Raw genomic sequence first — 24,328 nt, 5'->3', positions numbered from 1 at the left:
AGCTTAAATGGAAAATGCTAACAGGCTTTGGGGTCCTGCCCTGTGCTCAGGGTGCTCCCCAGGGGGACGGGATGGGGGCTCTGTCACGGGGGGGCTGCCCTGCCTTGCCAACCAACTCTTCACTGTAGAAGAGACAGGCCACGTGGCCTCATTATCCAGAATTAATCTCCAAATAACGGTAAACACTGATTACATCAAAGTAAGAAAATAGTTAATGGGATGCCTAATGTAAAATAACAAAGACATTGTAATAGCTTTAGGCATTTAGACATCCGAGGGAGCTTAAAGCGTATTAGAGTTGCTCCGCAGATGAGCCTGGACAGTTTAAATGTTGAAACTCATTTGCAGGCAGTAAATCCCTGCCCTGAGAGCATGTGAGAGGCAGAGCCCATGGCAGCCTCCAGGCCCGACTCTGCTCTCAGAGGCTGCAGGGCTGGGGCAGCCCAGAGCGGGGCTCGCCTGGGCCGGGCTTTGCTGGGCGTGCTGCCCTTGCAGGAGGGCAGGGCTGGGCTCGATGACCTTTGAGGTCTTTTCCAAATGGTTCTGTGGCTGTAAGACTCACTGTCCCTGTGCCATGCTCAGGTGTGGGCACTCTCCACCCTCGTGCTCGCGGTGGCATCGCTGTGCTGCTCCCCGGGCAGGGCTGGCTTTGGCTGCCCCGTGTCGAAGCTGCCTCCGTGCCTGGACCACATGTTTAAGCCACAGCTTTGATGTGTTTTGGGCAAAGTCCACAAGTTCGATTCTTTGAAGGTTTTTTGTTTGTTTGTTTTCCTGTGATCCAGGTTCCCAGCCACCCCTATAATGGGGCTAAGGCTGAAGCATACAAGGGGAATTTGCTCCCCTTCTTTAAACTGATTACATCCCTGCATCCAGTACTTGGGACGCTGAGAGATTAAGTCATCCCTCCCTTTTCTCCCCAGGAGAAGAAGAGAGGTGATAGCAGCATCTCTTCCTTATCAGGTGGCTTTATAAAAGTACTTCTTGTAACAAATTGCCTTTTTTGGTTAGCCTGCCCATGGATATGAACACCATTTAAATATCTGTTCCCCAAAATAAAGCTAATGAAAGGGGGATTGGATTCAGTTCCAAATCAAAAGAAGTCTGGGGAACTTCAGAATAGCAGAATTAAGCCAGTAAGTTATTAGGAATTTCTGGCAGTTCATGTGAGGACAGGAGCCAGCAATGGATTTGTTCTTTTCTTGCTGTGGTTTCGCTAAGAACCTTCCTCATGCCAGCTATTTCTGACCACGGTGTGTGGCTGATAATGGATCACTTTGCAGAAGTATTGCATTTGTCAGGGGAAATATCTTGATCCAACACCAACGGTCCTTGGGTCTGTAAAAGTTATAACACTGGCAGTTCTGTTAATACCTCCATGCCTTTGCTTCTGCAGGCAGGAATTGCTGCTTCTGATGGGGGAACCTGGGGGCACAAAGCAGAACAAAAACTACTGCAGAATCCCAGAAAGCTTTGGATTAGAAGAGATCTCACAGACCACCTCATTCAGATCCCCTGCCATGGGCAGGGACACCTTCCACTAGCCCAGGTTGCTCCAAGCCCCGTCCAGCCTGGCCTTGGACACTCCCAGGGTACCAGGGGCAGCCACAGCTTCTCTGGGCAACCTGTGCCAGGGCCTCCCCACCCTCACAGGGAAGGATTTCTTCCCAATATCCCATCTAACCCTGCTCTCTGTCAGTTTAAGCATGCATATATATATTTAAGAAATTTAACTATAGCGTGGTCAAGGGAAGCACAGGAATATAAAAGCTCAGAGGTCCTGGGAAACAGTTGCCAGATTCTCACTGTAACAGAAATTAGTCTTGTACTGAATGAAGGAAAGTATAACCTTCTCTTTCAAGGTCACTTGCTGCTGTTATTTGACTTAAACTCTCTCTGAACTATATGCTGTTGCATATTGTTTATTATTTCTGATTCCTTCCCCATTTGTGTTGAGATATAGTTACTTGCTGTCCTAGGATCTCGATGCACCTCTGACCTTGCAAGTGATTCTTTGCACTGAAGCCAAGGCAGGAGCTTTTTGACTTCACAGGGGCTCTGCTTACGTGTGGGGGTTTGTTCCTTTGAGGCTTCACTTCCTGCAGCTGAGGAGAGTGCTGGTTTCAGGGAAACCTCATCTGGTGTGTGTGCTCTTGGCACAGCAGAACAGCCCCGTGGTGGAGCAGGAGTGGAGCCTGGGAGCGTGGTGCCACACAACACACAGCCAGGAGAGTCTGGAGAAAGGGGGGACAACAGGGCACAGGGAGTGCAGCGTTGGGCACTTCATGTGCCTCGTTTGGAAGGAAACGCACTTTTCAGTTTCTGTACAACTCTGGGCATCTGAAATGCTAAAGATGTGACAGATGTGCATGGAATGACAAACAGCTCAGCTGCTGGGGACGCTCACAGAGCCCCGCATGCTGTGTACATGTGCATGTTTACACCCAGAACAAACACCCCTCCAGTCTAAACCCACAAGCCTGGCCAGAGCTTCCCTTCCTAGAGTTGGTGGTGCGAGGCAGAAATGGGGCTTCCCTGGAGCTGCAGTGCTGGCTGTTCCGTGGGGGGGTGGAGGGGGCAGCTTCTCTTCAGCGTTTCCAGGCAGTGATTTCTCTTGAGTGCTTCCTCCAGAGTAGGAAGAAGTGATGTTTGTTCTCACTTCCCATGCAAATGAGCTGCCAGTTCTGAATTCCCCGTGGCACATCTCGGATTCCCATTCTTCCGTCTTCTCCCTCCTTTCTTTCCCCCAGCCCGTGCATAACTTACCCAGTAGACATGCAGACCTCTCCCTTTTTATTCACACCGTGTCTGCTCTGTCTGGCTCATCCCACCAAGAGGCACCTGTGAACAGGTACAAGGCTCAGTAGCTTCAGCAGGGATGCTCTTGGCAGAGGAGCTGTGGGATAACTGCTGTCTGTCGTGGAATTGTGCCCTGGACTGGGCTGATACTGTCCCATTGGTGAGGAAAGCTAAAGGTCAGTGAGGGGGGAACACCCCATCTGGTGTGAGATGACAACTGCAAATTGATTTCACTTGCCAGGCTGCCACCCAGAGCTGCCAAGCCCACGGGCGTGTCTGTGTGGCTGCTTCCCCTGGCCCACAGAGGGTCTGCTCACGGGGGGCACAGACAGAGCCTGGCACTGCCACCCTGAGGGGTGAGACGGGGCCTCTGGGTGTGCTGCAGGATTTACAGCAGGGTGCTGCACCCCTGTGCTGCTTCAGCCACTTGTTTGCAGCAGTTAAGTGGAGACATGAGCAAAACATTAGCAAAATGTTTTATTATTGATGTATCAGCACACTTTGGCACTCTGTGCATTTTAGATCACGCCACTGCAAACACCATTTTCACTTGGCAGGCAGTGAAACATTTATGTATATATAAAAGGTACTCGCCCTTCCCTCAGAGAGAATTTGACTGATCTTATTGGTTTTAAAGATAGCTAAAGATGTTCACGGTCCCCTGCCTCTCTGGTGCCACGTGATTTCAGGGTGTTCCCCTGGGAACAGGGCCTGTGTGCTGTGCAGTGTGGGGCTGCCCCAGCTGCTCTCCAGGCAGTGGTGGCCCTGAGGCTGAGCAGATGCAGCAGTTCCTGAGCCCCCTCACCTCCCTGCACCCACAGGTCCTCCAGGTCCCTGCTCCCTGTCAGGGACAGACCTCGGGGTGCAGGGGCTGCTCACCTGTATAGCTGGGGCTGTCAGAGCTGGTACTGTGCAGGGATGCTGCTGGAGCTCAGGGAATTGGGTGAGACACTGTGCAGGAGGGTGCTGAATGTGATATTGTTGCTTATCCTGAACCAGGCAATAATCCTGAGCTTGAGTTTAAAATAATGATTCTGAGGATAGAGGGGGAAAAGGTAACTAATTGTTTTAAAGTTTTTTATTTCCCTGTGTAAAAAAGCTGGATGCAAAAAATGTTACCTCAGTTCGCATCACAAGGTCTGCTCCACTAACATCTGTCCCTCATAGGTGACAATAGAAGTCACAAAGACCCACTGAACAAACATGTGGGGACGTTCCTTGATGCCCTTCCTTTGGCTGTCCAGTCCAACCTGGCCTTGGACACTTCCAGGGATCCAGGGGCAGCCACAGCTTCTCTGGGCAACCTGTGCCAGGGCCTCCCCACCCTCACAGGGAAGAATTTCTTCCCAATACCCCATCCAAGCCCTCCCTCTGCCAGTGTGAAGCCATAATGATGTTGCCCTTGGTTCTCTGTTCCTGCTGTGGTCGCTGCCAATGATGTATTAGCTGGCACACCCCGAGCACCCGGGGCTGGGCACAGGAGCACACGCTCTGTCAGCTGGGCTCCCCCGAGAGCTCGCCCCCGGCTGCCTGGCACAGCCTCCTGTCTGGGTGTCTCTGCAGCTGCAGAAGGGTGGTTGGCCCTGGGACTTGGCATGGCAGTTGCAGTAGTGCTGGTGCTGTGAATGCCAGTGGTCCCTGCGTGGTGGAGTTGCGTATCTAAATCCCGGGTTCTGATCCAGCCCCTCTTGTCAGCTTTTCAAGTCACAGCTTTCTGTGGCCGTACCTGCTGCCCAGTGCTGGGAAGTGCAGCCCGCTTTGGGAGAGCTCTTTGGGAAGCAGCAGGCAAACAGGGGCCACTGGCCAGACTACTTACCCCACAGTAAGTGGGCCTCTCCCCACTGGGTAGTTGGATGCCTTGGGATTGCAGAACCTGGCACCGACTGGGTGTTTGGATGCCCTGGGATAGAGCACTGATGTGACTTGCCTCTGCCGTGAAAGAATTATGGGGACAGCATGAGAAAATGAACCAAGGTTGTAAATTTATGAGTTTTCTTTGCTGGTAATTCATTGCCCAGGCTGAACATCCTTCATCTGTGAAAGCAGTGGCAATTTCCCAAGGGTTTTCGTGTCCCCAGAGTAGGTACACTGGCTAGCAGTATAAAGAGTTCTTTAAAAATAAGTGGATGTTGCAGCTTTGAGAACCATTGATCCAGTACAGTGTTGGGTTTTTTAATAAAGAATCCTTTTGCAGAGGTGGAAACTTTAAATAGGAGAGAGAGAGGAGTAGCAGGGAGCAGGGCTGTGAGAGGTGGCTCTCCCTGGCCTGCAGCAGCACCCTCCCTGCACAGCACCCTCCCTGCTCACCTGGCCGGGGCAGGGCTGGGGAGCTGGGCTGTGCAGGACAGAGGCAGATCCGTGTTTGCACAGCAAATCCTCACAGTGCAGTGGTAACCAGGGTCATTCTGTAAGTCAGCTGAAGCCAGTGCTGAACAGGGCTCCAATCTGAGTGAATCCCATGCTGACTGAGAATGAAAGGACAACAATTCATTCCAGCTCATTGTGTTGTGACTAAAATAACTTCTCCTCGGTGAGTGCGGATACAAACTTTTCCTCTGGATCTGGCGATACCCCGTGATGGCTCCCCTGGGAGGGAGCAGCAGCAGCCCCCCACTGCTTTGTCATGCCCGGAGTTGTGCTGTGGCTGTGGTGGGTGCCTGTGCCCTGCTCTGGGAGCTGTGGGCTCCCTGTCCTGCACAGCAGCTGCTGCCTGTCTGAACACCTCAAGTCCTGGGTCAGCTTCTCACTCCTAATGCTCACCTGCCCCTGTATTATTTGGCCTCCTTTCCAAAGCTAATCCACACCTTCCGAACAGTCATCTAGTTCCAATTACTTGCAAATGCTAATAATCCTAATACTTATTCATAGTTCTACAAGTTGCCAGCACAAGGTGGGACTGCCCCCTGGAAAGGGCGTTGTGTTGAGCTGCAGACTCCTGTGCTCTGGTTTCTGGGAACGTGCCCCTCGCTGAGTGAAAACTGAACCCGAGTCATGTGTGCTGAGGGCTGGAACGCCCGGCCTGTGGTGGGAATGTGGTGGGATCGTGCCTAATGCCTGCACAGCAGGTGTGTGTGGAGGGGCTGAGCTGTGTGAAGATCCCTTCTGCTGCTTTCAGGCTGATACCTGCCGCCTCTGCAGGACCAGAGCAGACTGTTAGCCAGAAATCTTTAATTCTTTCAGTTTAGGTTTGTTGGCAGCGTGGTTGGGGTTTTTTTTCTGTGCAATCAAAATAAGCTTGGCAAACTCTGCCTCTATTTTCTGTACAAAGGCTGAGGACTCTTTTAAGAGCAAAATAACAAACTGTCTGAGCTTTTATGACCGGCTAAATAGGGCAGCTGTTGTTGGAGTGGTGTTCCAGCAACACCCTTTATTTCTTCTTAGAAAGGAGCTCCTGTGTTTTGCAAAGCTCTCCTCTTATCTGTACTCATCTGCACCTGATGCAGCTAATAAAAATGCAGCAGATTTCAGATTTGCATATATTACTTTATAATTGCATGCTTTCATGTGTAACCCACTAAAAGTGTTTGTGTTCAGAGGGTGTCACAGGGAACGTGGTGATGGACGCTCGGATTTTCTCCCATAAAGAGGTGCATTTCCCCACAGTGGGAGGTGGGAACCTGAACCTGGGGGAGGACCAGTCACTTCTGCTGTGCACACAAAGGAGGGCCAGGATTCCCAGTCGCTGCCACTCGCAGCAGCTTGTGCTATTTTTGTGCTGTTTTTCCCCTGTACGCCTTTACCTTGGGTGCACTTTGGGCTCCTTGAACCTCCTCGAGACTCTTGATAAAGGCATTGGATTTTTATCATCTGTCTGTATTGAATGTAAGATCTCAGAGGCAGCTGCAGGAGGGAGGGGGAAGCACACACATGAGTGTGTGTGTGTGTGTTAGCAAACCATTTTGAGCGTTGCTGCAGGCAGACCTCCCTCTGTTTGCCTTGCTTGTGGTCTGGAGCGTTCCTTAAAGCTGTGATGTCAGCACTTGGTTTTCACACGAGGAAGTTTTGCTGAGGAGAGATGAATCCTTTCCACCTGATTTAACCTCATTGTCTTCCAGCTTCCGTAGGGTTTCGTGTTGCTTGCTGGGGTTTTTCTAACACCTGTCCTTGTGCTGGTACCTGCCTGACTGGTTCCTTAGGCTGCACACCTAAGGAGGTTTTGGCAGCCTTTGTCAGCCCTGGCACAGCACACGTGCTGGGGTGGGAGGGTGGAGGCAGCCTGGCAGTGCTAGTTCTGCCTCAGAAGGAAGAAGTTCCAGCTCCTGGCAGGTGAATCCTGACTGGTGATAAAATGTCAAAGGTGTTGCTGGTTCTCATAAAAGAGAAAGTTGTTGCTGATGTTCCTTCATTATATATATTTTAAAAGTGCCAGCTGTTCTGGTCCAGTAGCTGCTGCTAGTTTGTTAGGTCTCATTATAACATTTACCAATCCATAGGAATACAGTTAACAGTATTAACCTAAGCCTTTGGGGAAATTACTGTGTGTAAAAAAGAGTGTTTTCCTCCTCAGGTACATTGCCTGGGTAGAGCTGTTGCTTGCATGAGTAACAAAATTAAGATGTAACTCCTTTCTGCTCAGTTATTGCTTCAGAGGCAGCAAAACTGGGAGAGAGAGCTGGGTTGTTTTTCCATTTAATCATCTGTGGCATTGCTAATTAAATTCCAATTGCTGGAGCTTTATTAACGATGCGAAAGCCAGGAAAAACACAGTTTGATTTTTTCCAACTGGAGGCCGAATGTGCAGAACTGACCATTAGCAGAGAGCCGTTGTTTCAGTTGTTGTTGGGTAATTCAGATCTGGAATTTCTGGGGAGCACTGGGGTGCCAGAGCATCGTCTTCACACTGGCTCCTCAGTTTTTAACCAACAGCCATTCCTGCAGCCTAATTGGCAGGCTGTCCTTAAGCACTTCATAATCCAGTTAATGTCCAGAGCAGTAATAAAGCATTGGAGTAAATGGAGGGAGTTTGTCTTTAAATTACCTGTGACACCGTGTTTGCAGCCCAGGCTATGGACTGCGCTGGGCTCTCGGGGTGTGTCTGTCCCCCCTCAAGGCCTCTGGGTGGTGGCCACAGAAGCAAATTGCCCAGGAAACATCTGGGGAAAGGCAGTTGCCCGAGGACAGGCTAAGCTGAGCTACAGGGAGGTGAAACAGAGCCTCTGGCGTGGCAACTGCAGCGCTTGGTCGGGCGACTTCTCGCTGTGTTACTTCACAGCTGTGCGGTGGTTTCGAGTAGCTGATTAAACATCTGAGCTTTCTTTCCCCCCCACCCCGCTTTTTGCAGCTCTCCATGAATTCCCCAATGACATCTTCACGAACGAGGACAGGAGACATGGAGCTGTGGTCCTGCACGTCCTTTGTGTAAGTGTTGTGACTTTGCCTTTCTTCTCCTGTTGGTGTGGACAGGGCTCAGTGTGCTCCAGTGTTTTGACTGAAGTTATTTTCTCTTTGGTGCATTTTGCTCTCCTGTGTGGACTATGCAGTCAGGGATGTGATAGTTTGTGCTCTTGGAATCTTCTGGTAAAAAGGAGTTCTCTTAATAATGGAAGAATAGTTTGAATTTGTTTCCTGCTTTCATTTCTTCTGTAGACACTGTCAGTCCATAGGAAAGAGAAAGTTGTCTCTGAAAATGGAAGAGTTTGGTATCCATAAGATGAAAACCGAATGTCAGGGAGCTAAAAGATACAAGCTTTCTGCAAGGAGCAACTCTGGAACACTCTGTAATATATGAGATAGTGATGTTGGCACAGAACTATCCATGGGATTACGTGGGTTGGAAAGCTTTCTTTGTCAGCTCTACCTGTTGTGTTCCTCCAGCCAGGCCAGCTCTGCTGGGGCCGGGGGGCAGCTGTGGCCCCTGCCCTCTGCCCTGAACAGGAGGACACTGGGGGCTTGACCAGTCCAGGGGAGACACTCGTGGCATTGCCTTCAAAAATAAGCGAAGTCTTACCCCCAGAAAGCCTCGTGGCATCCCTTATGACAGCTGGAGGAGAAAGACATTAGAGGCAGCTTTCTGTTTAAAAGATGATGATCAACTATATTAATGTATCCAAAATAGAAAGAAACAAAAAAGTTTGTTTCTCTGGAATTCCCCCTAGTACATAAGTTTCCAAAGTGAGCTTTTCTTCCTGAATTTGTTAAAGAAAGTATTGCAGCTCCTCATTTATCAGCTGTAGGGTGGGAATTCTGGAGGACATTGGGTGGGCAAGGGGTTTGCCTCAAAGTTCAGAAATGGGCCAAGAAGGCTTGAATACTTGCTGTTTTAAAGACCTTACTAATACCATAAATCTGTGCGATTTTGGGCTTGCAGTTTTGTGATCTCTGCCCCGGAGAAGTCAGTGTAATTGGTGTGCATGGCTAAGGCCAAAATGAAGGATACTCGGGATAAAGTTATTTAAATAACCCCGGCCTGTCAGTGCACGTGACACTCAGCAGGCGTTGGGGGACTTGTGGTCAGCAGCTGCAGTGCCCTGACAGAGGGGACCACTGTCCCTCCAGGTCCCTTCCTTGACTCTTAGGTAGTTGAAGACAATTCTTTTCTTTTTTTCATGTTGTTTGTGTTCAGGAGGAGCTGCCAAGTCGGTACATCTCGGGGGTTAGAGGCATTCTTAAGCAGCCGAGTAAATACCCACTTGGAGTGAATGTTTAAAAGCTTTTAATAATTCTTAGCTGAAATGAGCAGTCACCATTAGCTGTGTGCAGTGATTCATGATTTCTTTTAAAGTATGAATTAGATTGTTTTGTATGTTGTAATGTGAGCCCACTGTGTTAGGATTTTATTTTGGCTAAATGGCTGCAAAAATTTCTCGAATAACGTTGCTATTGACTGTGCCTGGCAAGCTCAAGGATCCCAAGTTTCCATGGGAACACTGAGCTTTGAGATGTTTTGGAAAGTGAGCACTGGACCTGAGCTGGATTTTTTAGCACCCAAAAGAATACTCCCAAAAATTCATATATGAGTTCAGTTCTGGATAAGCTGAACATGCCTTTAACATGTATCAAAATGGAGTCTGGAGGACTGAGATTTTTGATGAACCATCTACTCCAGAATAAAAAGAAAAATCTGTTCTTAATGAGAAGTAGAAGTAAGCATCTGCTGTCCCCTCAGAAGTGCCCACTCGGGTTCTCCCCCTCCACACCAGTTTGGTTGACTTAAGAACATTTCTTGACCATACTCTGTCTTATGTGTCCCTGAGGTGCAGGACCCAGCTGGATCCAGCCTGTAGCACTGTAGTAGTTGGGGACAACCTCTGGTAGAAAATAGACAACTGTCAGCATTTAGCAACCTGCCTCAAGTCTGTGTTGAAAGGGGTTGTCTCTGTCCTGGGGTGATGAACCTCTAAATCTGTTTTTTACCTCCCAGCAGTACAGTTACCAAACATGTGATGAAATCAGAGCATGTGCAAAAATGCCCTTTTTGGAGGAAAAAAAAGGATACAGGCACAGAGTTTCATTGTCTCCATTGAGGTTTCTCAGTGGGTTTGAGGAAATCAGCCTGTAAAAGGGGCTCTGTAGTGGTAGGGAGAACAATGCAGTGATGATTAGAGGTCATCATCATGCTTCTCATGTTTATTGACCTCCCCTTAAACAGTTTCTATTCATTTCAGTAAAAACTTGTCCTTTCTTCTCTGCCCCTTTGCCCATACTTTCATGTTTCTTTCTGAAAGACATCAAGGCAAAGCTGTTTAACGGCAGCCAGAGAAACGGGACAAAAGCTATCACTGGGGCCTCGGGTCTCTGCTGTTTAATAAAGTGAAAACACAAAGACCCAGCAGATCTCAGGGTGGGGCTGCGTGAATTACTAAACATGATCTAGCGCTTCACAAAGATGAAAGTAAAGCCCTAAACACTTGGAAAAATCTAGGAGAAACTAGGCAGTTCAGCAATAGTTTTAGGGCCGAGCTGAAAATACTTTGGTTTAAAGAAAAAGTGGGCCAGCGAGGCCATATTACAGGTTTGGAGCCATGGTGTTTAATTTCTCCTGGATACTTCTTCAGAGCTCATTAACTGATTGCTTCACTGCTATTCATTATTTCCATGTCCCCTCTGAGAAGAGGGCATGCTGCCACGGGCAGTAACTCCCTGCTCAGTCACTGCTTTGGGTTGTTCAGTTTGGAGGGGCCAGGATCTGGATTTTGAGAGTCTGGTGCTGTTCCCTGCTAAAGGACCAAACATACAGTCTGCAACCTGGGAGCTCCCCAGCACTTGAGGGCTTAACATTGTAGTTTGTAGAATCAAAGACTGGTTTGGGTTGAAAGGAACCTTACATGTTATGCAGTTCCAGCTCCCCTGCCATGGGCAGGGACATCTTCCACTCTCCCAGGTTGCTCCAAGTCCCATCCAACCTGGCCTGGGACACTTCCAGGGATCCAGGGGCAGCCACAGCTTCTCTGGGCAACCTGTGCCAGGGCCTCCCCACCTCACAGGGAAGGATTTCTTTCTAATACCCAATCTAACCCTGCTCTCTGTCAGTGGGAAGCCATTCCCCCTCGTCCTGTAATCCCAGGCCCTTGTCAAAGTCCCTCTCCAGCTCTCTTGCAGCCCCTTTAGGTTCTGGAAGGCTGTCTAGTTGTTCTCTTAGCATTTTCCTGGTTTTCAGTTAGTTCCAGCTGGTGTGCACTGGTGCCCATGTGGACCTTCAGCCCTGCCGTGCTCATGGCCCCCGTTACCTCCTCCAGATGGGGAGGGGAAATGGCTTTGCTGAGGAATCCCCAAGGTTTTTACTGACAGCCAAGAATGGAGGGTTTGGGTCTGTGTGTTATCCTGGTCTTTTTGACAGTACGGTGTTGCTCCTCCTTTTCCCAGCTTTCTCTGGCAAATCTGGAATGTGGTGCCGGGGAATGTTGCGTTGCCAGTGTGAGGGGGCCTGTGCGTGGTCGGGGCCGAGCCTGGCCCTGGGCAGAGCTGTGCCCTCCACGCTGAGGGCGTGGAGGAACAGTGGCTGTGCTTGGCGGTCCCTCCTGCTCCTGGTGTGCCGTGGCTCCGTGTAGCCATGGGAACGGGGGGCTCCAGCAGGCACCTGCCTCCCTCCTCGCCAGGCGCTGGGAAATGTAGGTCGCCCTGGCTGCATCCTGTCTTCATCTATTTGTGCAGAGAGCCACAGCCCAGCCCCATCTCCCTTGGACAGCCAGAGCTGCCTCGTTCGGGCGGTGCCTGTCCCGGTGCCTGTCCCGGTGCCTGTCCCGGTGCCTGGCTGTCCCTGCCATGGCAATGCTGTGCCACAGCTGGCTGCTGCCCCAGGGGAACCTGGGCTCTGGGGGACCCTGGTTGGAGTGGGCCTTTTTAATTTCTCTCCAACAACGGAGTTTTAGGCAGGTTTGTAACGTGGCCGGAGTTGAGGAAAGCCCTGTGCTTGGTTTCAGAGGCGGCCCCTGGCTGGGCCTGCCCCCCGGGGCAGGGGGGCTGTGGGGCAGCAGCAGGGACGGTCACCTCAGCCTGTCCCAGCGCTCTGGGAAGAAGGCAGGGCTGTGGGGATTGCTGGCTCCTACAGCATTATTCTCTCTTGTGAAAAGCTGCTTATTTTAGTTCAGTAAAGCGAGTTTTAGTTTGAGTATGAAGACTGTTGCGGGAAGGTGAAGCACTGCTGGACAAATGTGAAAAATGACTGGTTCATCCTGTGCAATGGAACAGGTATTTCGAGTAAGATACTTAAGATCCTTCGATGCAGAGATTGCAGTTATTCTCTGATGCTTTTTTGTTAGAATCATAACTTTAAAATCAGTCCTAATGTAATACTGAACTGGGCATTTGTAATCCTTTTATGCAGGGCCATTGCATTTTCCTAATTTTCTAATGTCCTTCTGGGGAGGAAGAGTGTCTTTAAAGTATATGGCCTGGCTAAAGACACTGCCCTGCTCCTTTCCATTCCTGCACCAATCCTGCTGCTCCCACGGCGCCTCTGAGGACTGGGGGGGTGTGCTGAGGGAAAAAGCCACGAGACTCCCTGTTGGAATCTCAGGTGAACTTAGATGGAAGCTGCCCAGCATCACAGCCATCCTGTTGGCTTTTCCCACGTGGGTAATAAATGCAGTGCAGACTGGCCTGCCCTGGTGCTGGCTGCCTTCCTCCTTTTCACATGAAATAGCCTGCATTGGTCTCTGGGCTTCCTCACTGGGAGCCTGACTTGACATGAAATTAAATGTTTTGGTTGTGTTGTTCCTGCTGGCCCAAACTCTAAAAGTTACTTTGTTTTGTTTGTTTTAAAGCAAACAAACAAGAAAAGCCCCACCAAAAAACCCCAAAGAACTTCCAAGGAAGTAACAGTTACTGTCCTTGTGTTCACTGATGGGGGGTAGCTGCCAGTGGTTTAGTCTGTGGACAAGACTGGGTTTTAGCCAGATACTCCTCAGACTCTGATGCTTTACACTGTATTGCACTCAAGCCACTTCAGGAAGATTAGGGAGACCTCACAGCCAAACCCAGGTGTGTGGCAGCAGTGAGGTCATTGCAGTAAATGCTCCAACGTCCAAGTCAGCGTGGGCTCAGCCTGGTTGGGCTCAGCCTGGTCGGTGCTCTCAGCCCAGGGCTGACATTTGCTGAAGTCACCCAGGATGCTCTCGAGGAGGGCAGTGGGTTTGGCTCCATGCTCCCAACCACTGCAGCAGCTGCCATTCCCTGCTCCTCCAGGGGGATCACCGAGAGCAGAGGGGCAGTTTCTTCACATTTGTTTTTCTGTTCCTTACTCATTTCACTCTCCTTTTTGCCTTTTCCCTTGTACCTGATCCTACAAATGCGAAAGCATGGGTGGGGAAGAGTTCCCTTGTCACCCTTTAGGGTTGTGGTTGTGCCCTCTAATAAGCAGAATGCCATGAGATGCCATTTTTGTGACAGGTGAGTGTTCTTGAAAGGCATTACTGTGTATTGGGGAAGGAAAACACTGGCACGACTCACCACAAATTAATATGATGAGCAGATCAAAATCCAGGCGCCCACTCTCCACCGGATTTCAATGGGAACTGGCCACACAACTCTCTGGGGCCGTTTCTGATCCTTCTTCCTACGATGCACAATGCCTGCGAGCCATTTGCTTCCTTTGTCTCTGTTCTTACAGCTGGCATCGTGTCAGCAGCTGGTGCTCCCTCTGCAAGATCAGGATCTTTGCTGCATCCAGCAGAGTTGGAGACCTGGAATTCTGCTTACGTTCGTAGTCCTCGGGAGCGTTTTGCAGCGCAAGAGTTTCAAAAAGCCCAAGTTACATTTATTCGCGTCTATGAGGAGTGACAGAGAAGCACAGAAACTGTCCTAAGTGACAGTCTAGTGCCCGTTCTTCCAGATGGTGTCAAAATAATTTGTTCTGATGAAATTCCCATCTCTAATCCTGAAAAAAATACACTTGAATTATTTTCGAGCTTGAAAAGTTTTCATGGCTGAGATTTACAGTAATTACTGGCTTTTTGCAGCCAAATTGCAATTCTGGCAAGTTAGAATCTGGGTGTGTGGTGGGTTGGGAGATTTACACCTGTTCCTTGAAAGCTAAAACAATAAAAAAAACCATGGTGGGCATTTTTATTGCTGCTTTCCCTCTAGAAAAAAGTACTCTGGTCTCCTCCCATCATCTGAGCTTCTGCAGGACTTCAACAACAAGCAGAGCTGGAGGATCTGGGCAGTATGGACCAGGTTACCCCCATGGGGGAGGACAGGGCTTTGCTGCATGGATGGGAGCCACACTGTGCCATCTGCCTCTCGGGGCAGAGATCAGGCCCCCAGCACGTTCTGTTCACAGTACAGCAACATGGATTAAATGCTTCTGGCATGAAACTGAAGAGCTGATTGACTCGAGGTCCTTTTGAGTTTTGTGTTCTCCCTTGGGTTGTGTTTGTTCCTGTATGAAGTTTAGCAAGATTTACCACTGGGACCCAGGTGACATGGCAGAGCACTACAATCACAGAAAACTAGCTCCTTTCCCCTTTTTCAGAACACCAGATTTCAAAAATTACTCCTCCAAGGTTTGGATTTTCACAGACCACAGTGATAAAAAAAGCCTTGCACTGTGCAACGGGGGAAAAAAGGAAGGCAAAAATATTTCAGTGTGGCTTAGCAGTGTCCAGAAAATTTTAAAAAAAGCAGTCTTTACAGGGATGATAAAATGTTGGCAGCTTTTGATAGCTTGTAAGAACTTTTGGATAAATAGGGTCTTTCAGTTAAAACCCGGACAACTCCAGAAGTTCTTGCAAGAGCATTTCATTTTTTTGAAAATGTGCCAAACCAAACCTGGGATGCTGCTGTTCAGTCCTGCCTGGCAGTGTCCAGACTGAGCCTTTGCTCTCCTCTCCTGCAGGCCGTGTACATGTTCTACGCGCTGGCGATCGTCTGCGATGATTTCTTTGTCCCTTCGCTGGAGAAGATTTGCGAAGTAAGTACGGGAGGATGTTCCTTCGGCTCGCGTGCTGCTCGTGCAGCAGCTCTGGAGGGCCTCAGGGTGTGGTGGTGTATTCACTGTCCTGAATATCAGGGTGTGATGGTGTATTCACTGTCCTGCAGTGCTCCTCGTGCTGCTTGTGTAGCTGCTCGGTGTGGCCTGTGTGCGTGGGCTCAGCTCACGGGCTGACGGGCTCTCCGGGTGCTCCAGCCACTCACACTGGGGGAGTTGCTGTTGCCTCGTTTGTGTGTCTTTGTAGATGTCTCTGCAGAAACACCCTTATCTGACACAAACTAAAACCTCTGGTGGTTTGCCCCGGTAGAAGTCACAGGTCTTGTACCTGGTGCTCGAAGACCCGAGTCTCACACCTTGTGTTGTGTGGGTGTAAGTTGTAAAGCAGCTGGGACAGCTGGGTCAGCTGTAAAGAAGCTTGTGAATGCTCCCAGCAATTGCAAGGGACTCTGTCCCTCTTTTGCTAAGGTTGGCATGCTGAAATTTTAGAAGACAAGGAGTCCATTTCAGCCTAAATCAGGTCAGACACTGCAGAGAGAACACAGACCGTGTGCCCACAATGACTGCGAGCCCCCTCTGTGTCAGTTCCAGGCAATGGAATCTTTGCATGTAAAAATATGGTTTGATCTTGGCAGTGAGGTGTCTGTGTCATCTGGAGGAGAGCCTGCCCGTGTTCCTGGCAGTGAGTGCCACTGGTCGGGGCATGGGCTGTGCCTAGCCCTGGGAGAGGTGTCAGAGATGGCAGGAGAAGTCATTTGTGCTGACAGCTCTGATGGAAGTCATCTCTAAACTAACCTGATAGTTGTGGTTCAGCACCCTGCTGTGTGAGCCTTTTTTGCACCTGGGCCCTAGAAGGCAGTTTTCATTTGCCCAGATCTTTGCTTTTTGGTTATTTGTTATCTTCTCAATGGTACATAACAATTCCTCGTGTGCTTTAGTGGTTCCAAACCATTCTGTTACCCAGCACCACCAATAAGATGATAATAACAAGTTCTATTTAATTGTGTGTGCAAGAGAAGGCTTTGCAATTGAACATCAGACTGCCCAGGTGAGAGGTGCTGTGTCACTAGAAATTATCAAAGTGGGTCATATAAATGGATCAGACTTTTACTGTTCCTATTACTCCTGTTTGATTCTCTCTCCATAGGTGACCTTTGGGGGCATTCAAGCCCTTTTATGTAGATTATGCATAATTAAACCCTTCTGTAATTAGATGATAGCAAAAGAAATGTGCAGTCCTGTTTCCTGGTCCAACTGCTTTTGATTTCATTAGTCCAGAATGGCTTGTCTTCAAAACATCCAGCTTTCCATGGTTTGTCCTTGATGTGAGCATTCAAGAAAGCACAGGAAAAGGCACGAGTCACGTTGCAAAGGCTGATTGTCTTTGCTTTCAAAAGACACTGTTGCAGCAGCTCTTGTAGGGTGGCTGTCTCCAAAGTTCCATAGAGCAGCCTGCAGAAGAACCTGCCCTTTGGGGAATCTACTTCTGGTCTCATGAACTCTTCCACAGTAGGTTTGATCCTGTTTGAAATAATTTTCCATAAAGCTGTGTTTAATCTGGTTCCACAAGCTTTTACAGCACTGCAGCGATGCTGTGGTTTCTGCTTTAAAAGCATTGCTGGTGAGGGCACATCCTGTCCTTTCACCTTGTCCCCATACCCTACATACAAGTGTTACCTGTGTGTGGTGAGTGGATAGGGTTCCCTTCCCTTAGGGGCCAGGATTGCCCTTGTGGGACCTTCAATCCAGATAAGGCTGCTGGGAGGATTTCTGCAGTCTTGTCTCTGTGCAGAGGCAATGATGAAGTTGCAGAGAAGCCCTGCAGTGCTGTGGAGGGATGAGGGGACAGGGAGGTTTCCTCTCTGCTGCCAGGCTGGGGGCTCTGCCTCCAGGAGCCAGCTCTGCCAGGGACACCTCCCAGCACCCTCGGCTCATCCTCCTGCTCTGGCTGTGGATCTGCCCTGCGCTCACAGGGCAGCTGCTGCCTCGCACCCAGCTTGGTGCAGTTACAGCTCAGAGCTGGTGATTATTTGGGGGGCTGGTGCAGTCACAGCTCAGAGCTGGTGGTTATTTGGGGGGCTGGTGCAGTCACAGCTCAGAGCTGGTGATTGTCTGGGTGGCTGGTGCAGTCACAGCTCAGAGCTGGTGGTTGTTTGGGGGGCTGGTGCAGTCACAGCTCAGAGCTGGTGGTTGTTTGGGGGGCTGGTGCAGTCACAGCTCAGAGCTGGTGGTTGTTTGGGGGGCTGGTGCAGTAACAGCTCAGAGCTGGTGATTGTCTGGGTGGCTGGTGCAGTCACAGCTCAGAGCTGGTGGCTGTCTGAGGGGCTGGTTTTACCTCCACGTTAAACAGGAGAAGGTGCCAGTGAGGCACGTGGTCCTCAGCAGCCTTGTGGCATCTGCTGAGCAGCCACTGGTGCAGATGGAGCAGTGGGAATGCAGACAACACCAAGACCATGATTAGCCAAGTGAATCTTTGGAAGCAGCGTGTGCTGATGAAGTTTTCATGGAACAGTGGGTCCTTTCCCTTCCAGAAGTCCCTGTTTTAGGCAGTCCCTGGGTACTGCTGGGGGACAGGTGTAGGAGGTAAGTGATGGTGATCCCAGAGAAAGAGGATGAGGTGAGGGTAAATGTCCAAGGCTTAAGTGATGCCAGGGAAGGTGGCTGGGGGTGAACCAAGGCTGAGCTGCAGCCCTGCCCTTTATGGGCCAAAGTGGATCAGGTGTGTATTGCTGGGATCGTGGGGCAGACAGAGCCATGAGTGGAGTGTAAAGGGTGGCACAGGCACAACCTGCCCTCTCTGCCAGGAGATGTTGACTTAGGTAGCCAGTACCTGTGATGACTTTTCCCCTGTACTTAACCTTTGTTAACATAAAACTTTACACAAGTTTCCGCTCTGGGCAGACAGTTTGACGTTTGCAGTGGGGTTCCTTCAGCTGCTCGGTGTTGTAACCAGTGCCTCTGTTCCTCTGCAGCGCTTGCATCTCAGCGAGGACGTGGCTGGGGCGACGTTCATGGCAGCGGGAAGCTCCGCTCCCGAGCTCTTTACGTCTGTCATAGGTAACTGTAACCTGCTGCCTCCCCAACCTTGGCGGTGCCCTGGCTGTTTTCCAGAGTTGAAATGGGATTGCTGCATGCCTGTAACGTTTGTTACAACCCCGGGCCCTTCCCTCGTGGGCACACCTGGGACTGACTGTGGGGAGTCCTCACTAGCTGAAGTCCTTCCAGAGCCGTAAGCTGAGCGGGGACTGCAGTCAGGGTTGTACAAAGGTGCTGTTCCGTGCAGTTTTTACTCATCCACATCTCTGCTGGCAGGGGATCATCGGGGCAGTGGCTAGGAGGGTATGGAGAGCTCTCCATCACCAAGGAGAATTAGCTTTCAGCTTAGATACTTTCTCCAGGAGACGCTCCTGTTTGAGTCACAGCTGTCAGATGCAGAGCACGAGTTAATTCACACAAGGCTGTGTGCTCTGCAGAGAGATCTCCTTACACAAGCAAAGCTGTAACATTTGGGAACTTAAATTGGACAAAGTTGGGGCTGTATTTCAGTTAAGGGGACTGCAGTAGCAGGGTGAAAATAAAACCAGATTCCTTCAGGCAACTTAGAAAAACCCTAATAGTCAGATCATTATCCTGCCGTGGTGTAATCCAGATGCATGTCACTTGACAGGTGAGTGCTTCTGTGTTTCTGAGGAAAGGATAAAGTTGGAAAACATATCTAAACTGCACTGGCCAGATAAATACTGCTGGAACCTTAAAAGCAAGTGATGAATTTAAACAGACTGACAGCTAGCAGGAGATGGAGTGTTATATTTAGGCTGGCTTCCTAAGGAAAGGATTTTGTGCAGCACCATGATGCATGTGTCTGTCAGTTCATCTCCCTCACCTTTAGCCTCATTGGCCCATTTTAACCAAGTGTGACAGAAGAGCTCTGAAAAGAGCCCCATAACTCATCCTGAGAGGCATCATTCAGCTTGGAAGTAGCTAATGGCCAGATGACTGAATCAGCTCCAGCTTCTACTGAAGCTTCATCCCTGCTGAAGCCTGTCGGGATGGGGATATGGGGAGTACTGGTGAAGGAATGTTTTATGGGAGACAGTTTCCTGCAAATTTGTGTCCAACCAGCTGCTCCCACAGAGCTTACAGTGTTTTGTGATGAGTATTGCCATAATGGTGGATCACCAGACCAGGAGGCTGGTAACTTAGACATGACTAAGGTACCTGGTTTCCATCAGACAGTCTGTCCAGGTCCCCTCAGAAAGCAAGTCTCTGCAGGTTGCCCTATTAAATATAAGAAAAAGTGGCAGAACCAGTGCCTGCCTCTAGATTCATTACTGGGGTTGTGAGGTCTGCAAATTTCTTGTGAAAAAATTCTGCTCTTTCCAATTTACACAGCTTCCCTTGAACTTGTTTTTCAGGTGTTTTTATCACAAAAGGAGACGTGGGCGTTGGAACCATTGTAGGCTCGGCTGTATTTAACATTCTCTGTATTATTGGCGTGTGTGGGCTTTTTGCAGGACAGGTAAGAGCATTTAATGATTCCTAACGGTTCCTGCTGCACCCTGTGCTGTGAAATCAGATGCCAGGTTCACAACCTTGCCACGAATTCCTCTGGCTTTGTTCTTTTTAACAGGGCCCTGTGCTGTTCCTCTCGCGTTTTCGAAATGAAAAGCAGAACAGCAAACGTCAACTCTGGTGTTGTAGGCTGCCCAAGATGTGGGTGGTCAAAGGAATAAAAGTTGGCTGTTTAACACCTCCTCCTGGTAGCTGTTGAAAGCCACATAGTGATGGCTGTACTGGGCCCTTTCAGGCCGGAGGAGCCAGGAGGTGTCGGTGCCTCTGGAGGGTAAATCAGGGTGGGAAGCCCTGGGAAGAGCCTCCAGGGAGAGATGGTGCTCCTGGAGCAGCTCCAGAGATGCTGCCTTTGTGCAGGATGGCTTGGGGTGCATGTGGATGATTGGCAGGGCTTGGGAAGTTGTGTGATTGAGATACAGTTTTGCTTGTGGTTTGTCTCGTCGTTTGTGTCCATAGGCACAGAATGGGGTGGGTGGGAACGGAGCTCTGGGGGTCTCTGATCCAAAGCCCTCACACCCTGACTCCCCCAGTTCTAAGCAGGGCTGATTACAAAGCTGGGTCAGGTTGCTCAGAGCCTGGCCCAGTCAGTTTTGAACACTTCCACGGATGCTCCAATGTTTTTCCTCCTTAGCAGTCAGGATCAATTCCCAGTGTCGTTTCTGACTGTTTTCCAGCGTGTCAAACTCCTTATGACAACACAAGCTATTAATCTGAAATTAAAGTAATTAACTTTTGAGATCTGAGCTGCTGTCTGAACTGCAGACATGATTGACTGTATAATTAAATATCTGAATCTGCATTCACCTTCGCACTTGCCAACTTGCCCGGTATTTTACAACCTCATAAACGTCCTTTGACACGTTATTGTGCAGACTTACTTGTTAAGAGGAGAAGCAGGGTGAGGTTCCCAACGCAGGGCAATGGGATAATTGACTCTAGGAGAAGAACTGGGACCTGAATAACTTGGTCAGTACGAGAAAGCATGCAGAGGGATTGGGCTTTCCGGGGGAAACTTGTGATCCAATTTTACTTTCAGTAGCAGTGAACTTTTACAGGATGAAGGTGAACATTTTCACTGTGAGGAGGCTTTGGGATAAGGCCGCAATAATACCTTTTAACCGCCTAAGTGTCCTTATTTGCATGGGAACATGCAGCTGGAAGCTGCAGATGCTCGACGTGTTAGTGGCTCTGCTGTAACTCCATGAAAGCCCAGTTGATCGAGGTCAGTTTTTAGTGACCAAAGCCTTCCCGGGGCATGAAGCTGTGTTCCCCAGGGGTGTTCTCCTGTAATCAGTAGGACTTCTTGCTCAGGCTGCTTTTTTCAAGCCAATGAAGGTGATTAACTGTTTAGCACAGTGGCAGAGGAGCCAGTTCTTCCGATTTTTACTCTCCACAGTGTAGACTGCACGCTTCAAACCTGTTAAAAATACCGGCTCCAAATCACAGTTTTCAGTGGAAAAGGCTTGCTGGAGTTCGGGGGTTGGCAGAGGATGCCCGTCTTCTCGAGAGCCTGTTTGCAGGTGGGAGGTGGTTCTGAAGGATGTGACACAGCTCAAGTGCTCTCAGAAGTGCCTTCACCTTCCAGGAGGGGGAGCGTTCAGGAGTCCGAGCTGGGGACTGGCTGCTGAGAGTCATCCTGAGTGGGGTCTGCACGTCTCTTTCAAGCCAAGAACTGAGATTTTGCCTGATTTGTCCCAGCTTTGTTTTCCTTGACTCTAGGGGTGATGTGTGTATGGTTTAGTCAAGTCACTTAACACTTGTTTGCTGCAGTTTAACCCTCAGAGGGTGGCTGAGCACGGGAATGATGGATTTGGAATTGTGATTTTAATGAGCAAATAAGAAACCTCAGTGTCAATAATTACAATGTTCTGGATAAACTCTGGTTTGGTTTATTATTCATATTTTTTCTCACTCCCAGTCTTTCACCAAAAAGTCATTCCCTTTTATTGTAGTGATTCATCTTTTTGTTTTGTGTTAGTGTTAACAGGAATTTGGTTTTATTATCAACAGTGTCACTACAGAGGCACTAACATAGGTGCTAAATTTGTTTGGTGGTTGGATTTCTGTTCAGCTGAGGGCCTGGATCTCAGTGTTGAGTTGCCAGGTGAGCCTGGGGTCTGGTCATTGGTCAAAGCTGCTGCTGTGCTCCAGGGCTTTTTCTCTGGGCTCAGACCTGTAGGTTCAGCAGCTGGAGCCCTCAGGTTTTCAGATGTATTGTCCATGGGCTGGGAATGCCAGAGCTCAGACCTGCAGGGGCTCTCTGCAGCATTTCCATCAGCACTCTTTCAGAAAGCCTTCTTTTGGTTTGGTTTTTACGGTTTTTGACTGGTAAATGGTTGAATTGTAAAATACTGACCAACTCTCTCTGGGCTATGTTTTATTTTTGAATTAGGTTGTAGTTTGTGTGTGCTGTGTTTGGATGTAATATTCTTTGGCTTAAGAAAATACCGGGTTGGTTACCTTGCTTAGAAAAAGAAACAAGCCCATGGCCCCACAAAGCTGGTGTGCATTTGCTTGAGCACCAACTCAAATTGTTCGTTCTTCTAAGCCTTTAATGGCTGTAAGTGCACACTTTTCAGAATAAATCAGAATAGACATCCCACTGCTGGAACAGGAGGGTACGATGCCCACACCTCTGTAGGACACTGCACACCTGAAAAAGGCATTAAAAGAGCATTGTTAGGGTTGAAAGTCAAACACGGAAAAGTTAGAAAATAGCAGCGTTGGGGTTCCCTGTGTCCCGTAATTTGCCCCCCGGTGTGTGTTCATTATTATCCAGCCTTTAATTACAGGGTCCCCTGCCGGGTTCTCCGTGGGGTCCTGCCTCCCTCAGGCACAGAATGGACTTTGCTCACTTAATGAGCAGCTATTCAGGATTTTGTTTTCTCTTTATTGTTCACTCTGTGCCCTTCTGCCTTATTTACCAGGCTCTATTCAAGCCCCGTTCCAGAGGCAGAATTATTAATTTCCTCTTGAACGTCTGCTGATCTCATCACTATTGTATCTGAGCAGTTGATGAGCAATTAATTAATTTTCCCCAAATTTCTGTGAGATGAAGGGATGTTTTAAAGATGGGGAAACAAAGCACAGAGAGATTAAATAGAAGAGAGTAACTTGTCATTTTAGGGGCCAATTAGATCTGGCACAGGCCTGTTCTTTCCCTGTTGCACAGCATCCTGTGGCATGCTTTGGTCCTGGCTTCAGGTGCTGCTCCTGTTGCTCCACGCTGAACAGGGATTTTCTTGCTGGGCTGGCCTTGGTTTGAGTGGCCATGTCAGTGTCTACACAGCCCAACTCTCCTTTTCTGGAGGCTTGAGAGGAAAAAAGCTTGCACCAGCCAGATTCTTCCCCGGGATTGTGGATCCACCTCGGCTGTCTCTTGAGCATTCGGCTTTCCCACAGTGCTCTCGATCCCTTCTCCTCTCCCCACACCTCTGCTCTGTGTCTCCTTGTCCTGACTTCCCCTGGCTGATGTTATCCTGGCACACCTGCTGCTGTAGTGCAGGCTGGATGTGTCTGTAGCTGTTTTCTCCCTTATCTGAACACCTGGGACACCGGCGTGGCTCCTTTCTGCTGCTGAGTCACACAACCCAAATGTTGTTTCTTTAGCTGCTGTGTCTGCTGTGCTTCCTTCTGGCTCAGGGGAACGAGGAAGTCAGAGAATGCTGAGATGAAATGGTAGCAGGTGCTTCAGGCACGAGTTCAGCAGCGTTGTGGGGGACACATGTGGGACAGCAGGGGAGATGCTGGCATGGATGCTGCCGTCTGTGTAGGCATGGATTGTGTCAGGCTTTCTCTGTGCTTGCAGAGCCTCAGTCGCTCTGTCCTGTCTTCTTGCACGCTCATGTTTGTGCTTCCCAAATTCTCCCCTCCTTCCACTGCCCTCTCACCATCCTTGGTGGCAAGGACACGGGATTCTCGGAAGCAGTCCTTGCTTAATTTGGCTCTCATTCAAGCCAGCACAAGCAGAGCTTGTTTGGTTTTGGACATTCCCCATCCAGATTCGTCTCAGTTTTGCAGCTCTGCTGCTCTGCCCTGCACGCTGTCCTGTCTTCCTCTGTCCTCACCCAGCACTGACCCACAGCCTTTTGCAGTGTTGCAGAGGAGGATGGAGGGTGAAAGGTGCTTAAAGGAGAGCAATATAACCATGGGTTGCAAGTTGTGCAAGTCCAGCGTTAAACTGTAATTTTGAATCTGCATGGCTTGATCTGTTAATTAGTGTTTAACTGCTGCGTTTTTCAGTTGAGTTCAACTTTCTCTATTTTACCTTTTCACAGAAAAAAACAGGCTGCTCTTAGGTGGAGCAGAGAACCAAGAATGCTGGGTTGTGCTACAGATGTTCTTCCAGTTATTTGTTCTGTCCAGGGGTCTAGTAGGTGGCAAGGCATCATTCCTCAGTATACTGAGTGAAAAAGGACTATCCAGACTGTCTGATCTGCCTCCTTCTGCTTCAGTGGGATTCTTTTACCTGAGGAAATAAACTAAATTCAGAAGGTTCTCCTCTGTCCAGGTCAGGGACCCCTTGTGCCAGCTGAGGCGCCTCTCGGAATCATCTGCTGCCCTGTGCTCTGGGTTATGTCAGTGGGAAAACAC

General features: G+C 49.4%; 1 protein-coding gene across 5 annotated transcripts in view; it reads left to right on the top strand.

Moving 5' to 3' along the window:
* Window positions 1-24,328, top strand: part of SLC24A3 (solute carrier family 24 member 3) — a 124,337-nt gene that overhangs the window by 55,688 nt on the left and 44,321 nt on the right. For all 5 annotated transcript variants that reach the window (XR_001878428.1, XR_001878427.1, XM_017837419.1 and 2 more), the window contains 4 exons: window positions 8,078-8,154; window positions 15,071-15,145; window positions 18,136-18,220; window positions 19,579-19,682. Coding sequence is in view for 3 of the 5 variants with exons in the window: in XM_017837419.1 (XP_017692908.1) it covers window positions 15,080-15,145; window positions 18,136-18,220; window positions 19,579-19,682 (255 nt within the window). In the remaining 2 variants the exon portion in view is untranslated. The remainder of the gene's footprint in view (window positions 1-8,077; window positions 8,155-15,070; window positions 15,146-18,135; window positions 18,221-19,578; window positions 19,683-24,328) is intronic.

The sequence above is a fragment of the Lepidothrix coronata genome, unplaced genomic scaffold (genome assembly GCF_001604755.1).
Source record: "Lepidothrix coronata isolate B3197 unplaced genomic scaffold, Lepidothrix_coronata-1.0 Scaffold304, whole genome shotgun sequence".
NCBI lineage: Eukaryota > Metazoa > Chordata > Aves > Passeriformes > Pipridae > Lepidothrix > Lepidothrix coronata.
The sequence above is the reverse complement of the archived record's forward strand: the minus strand, read 5'-3'. Positions and strand labels throughout refer to the sequence as shown.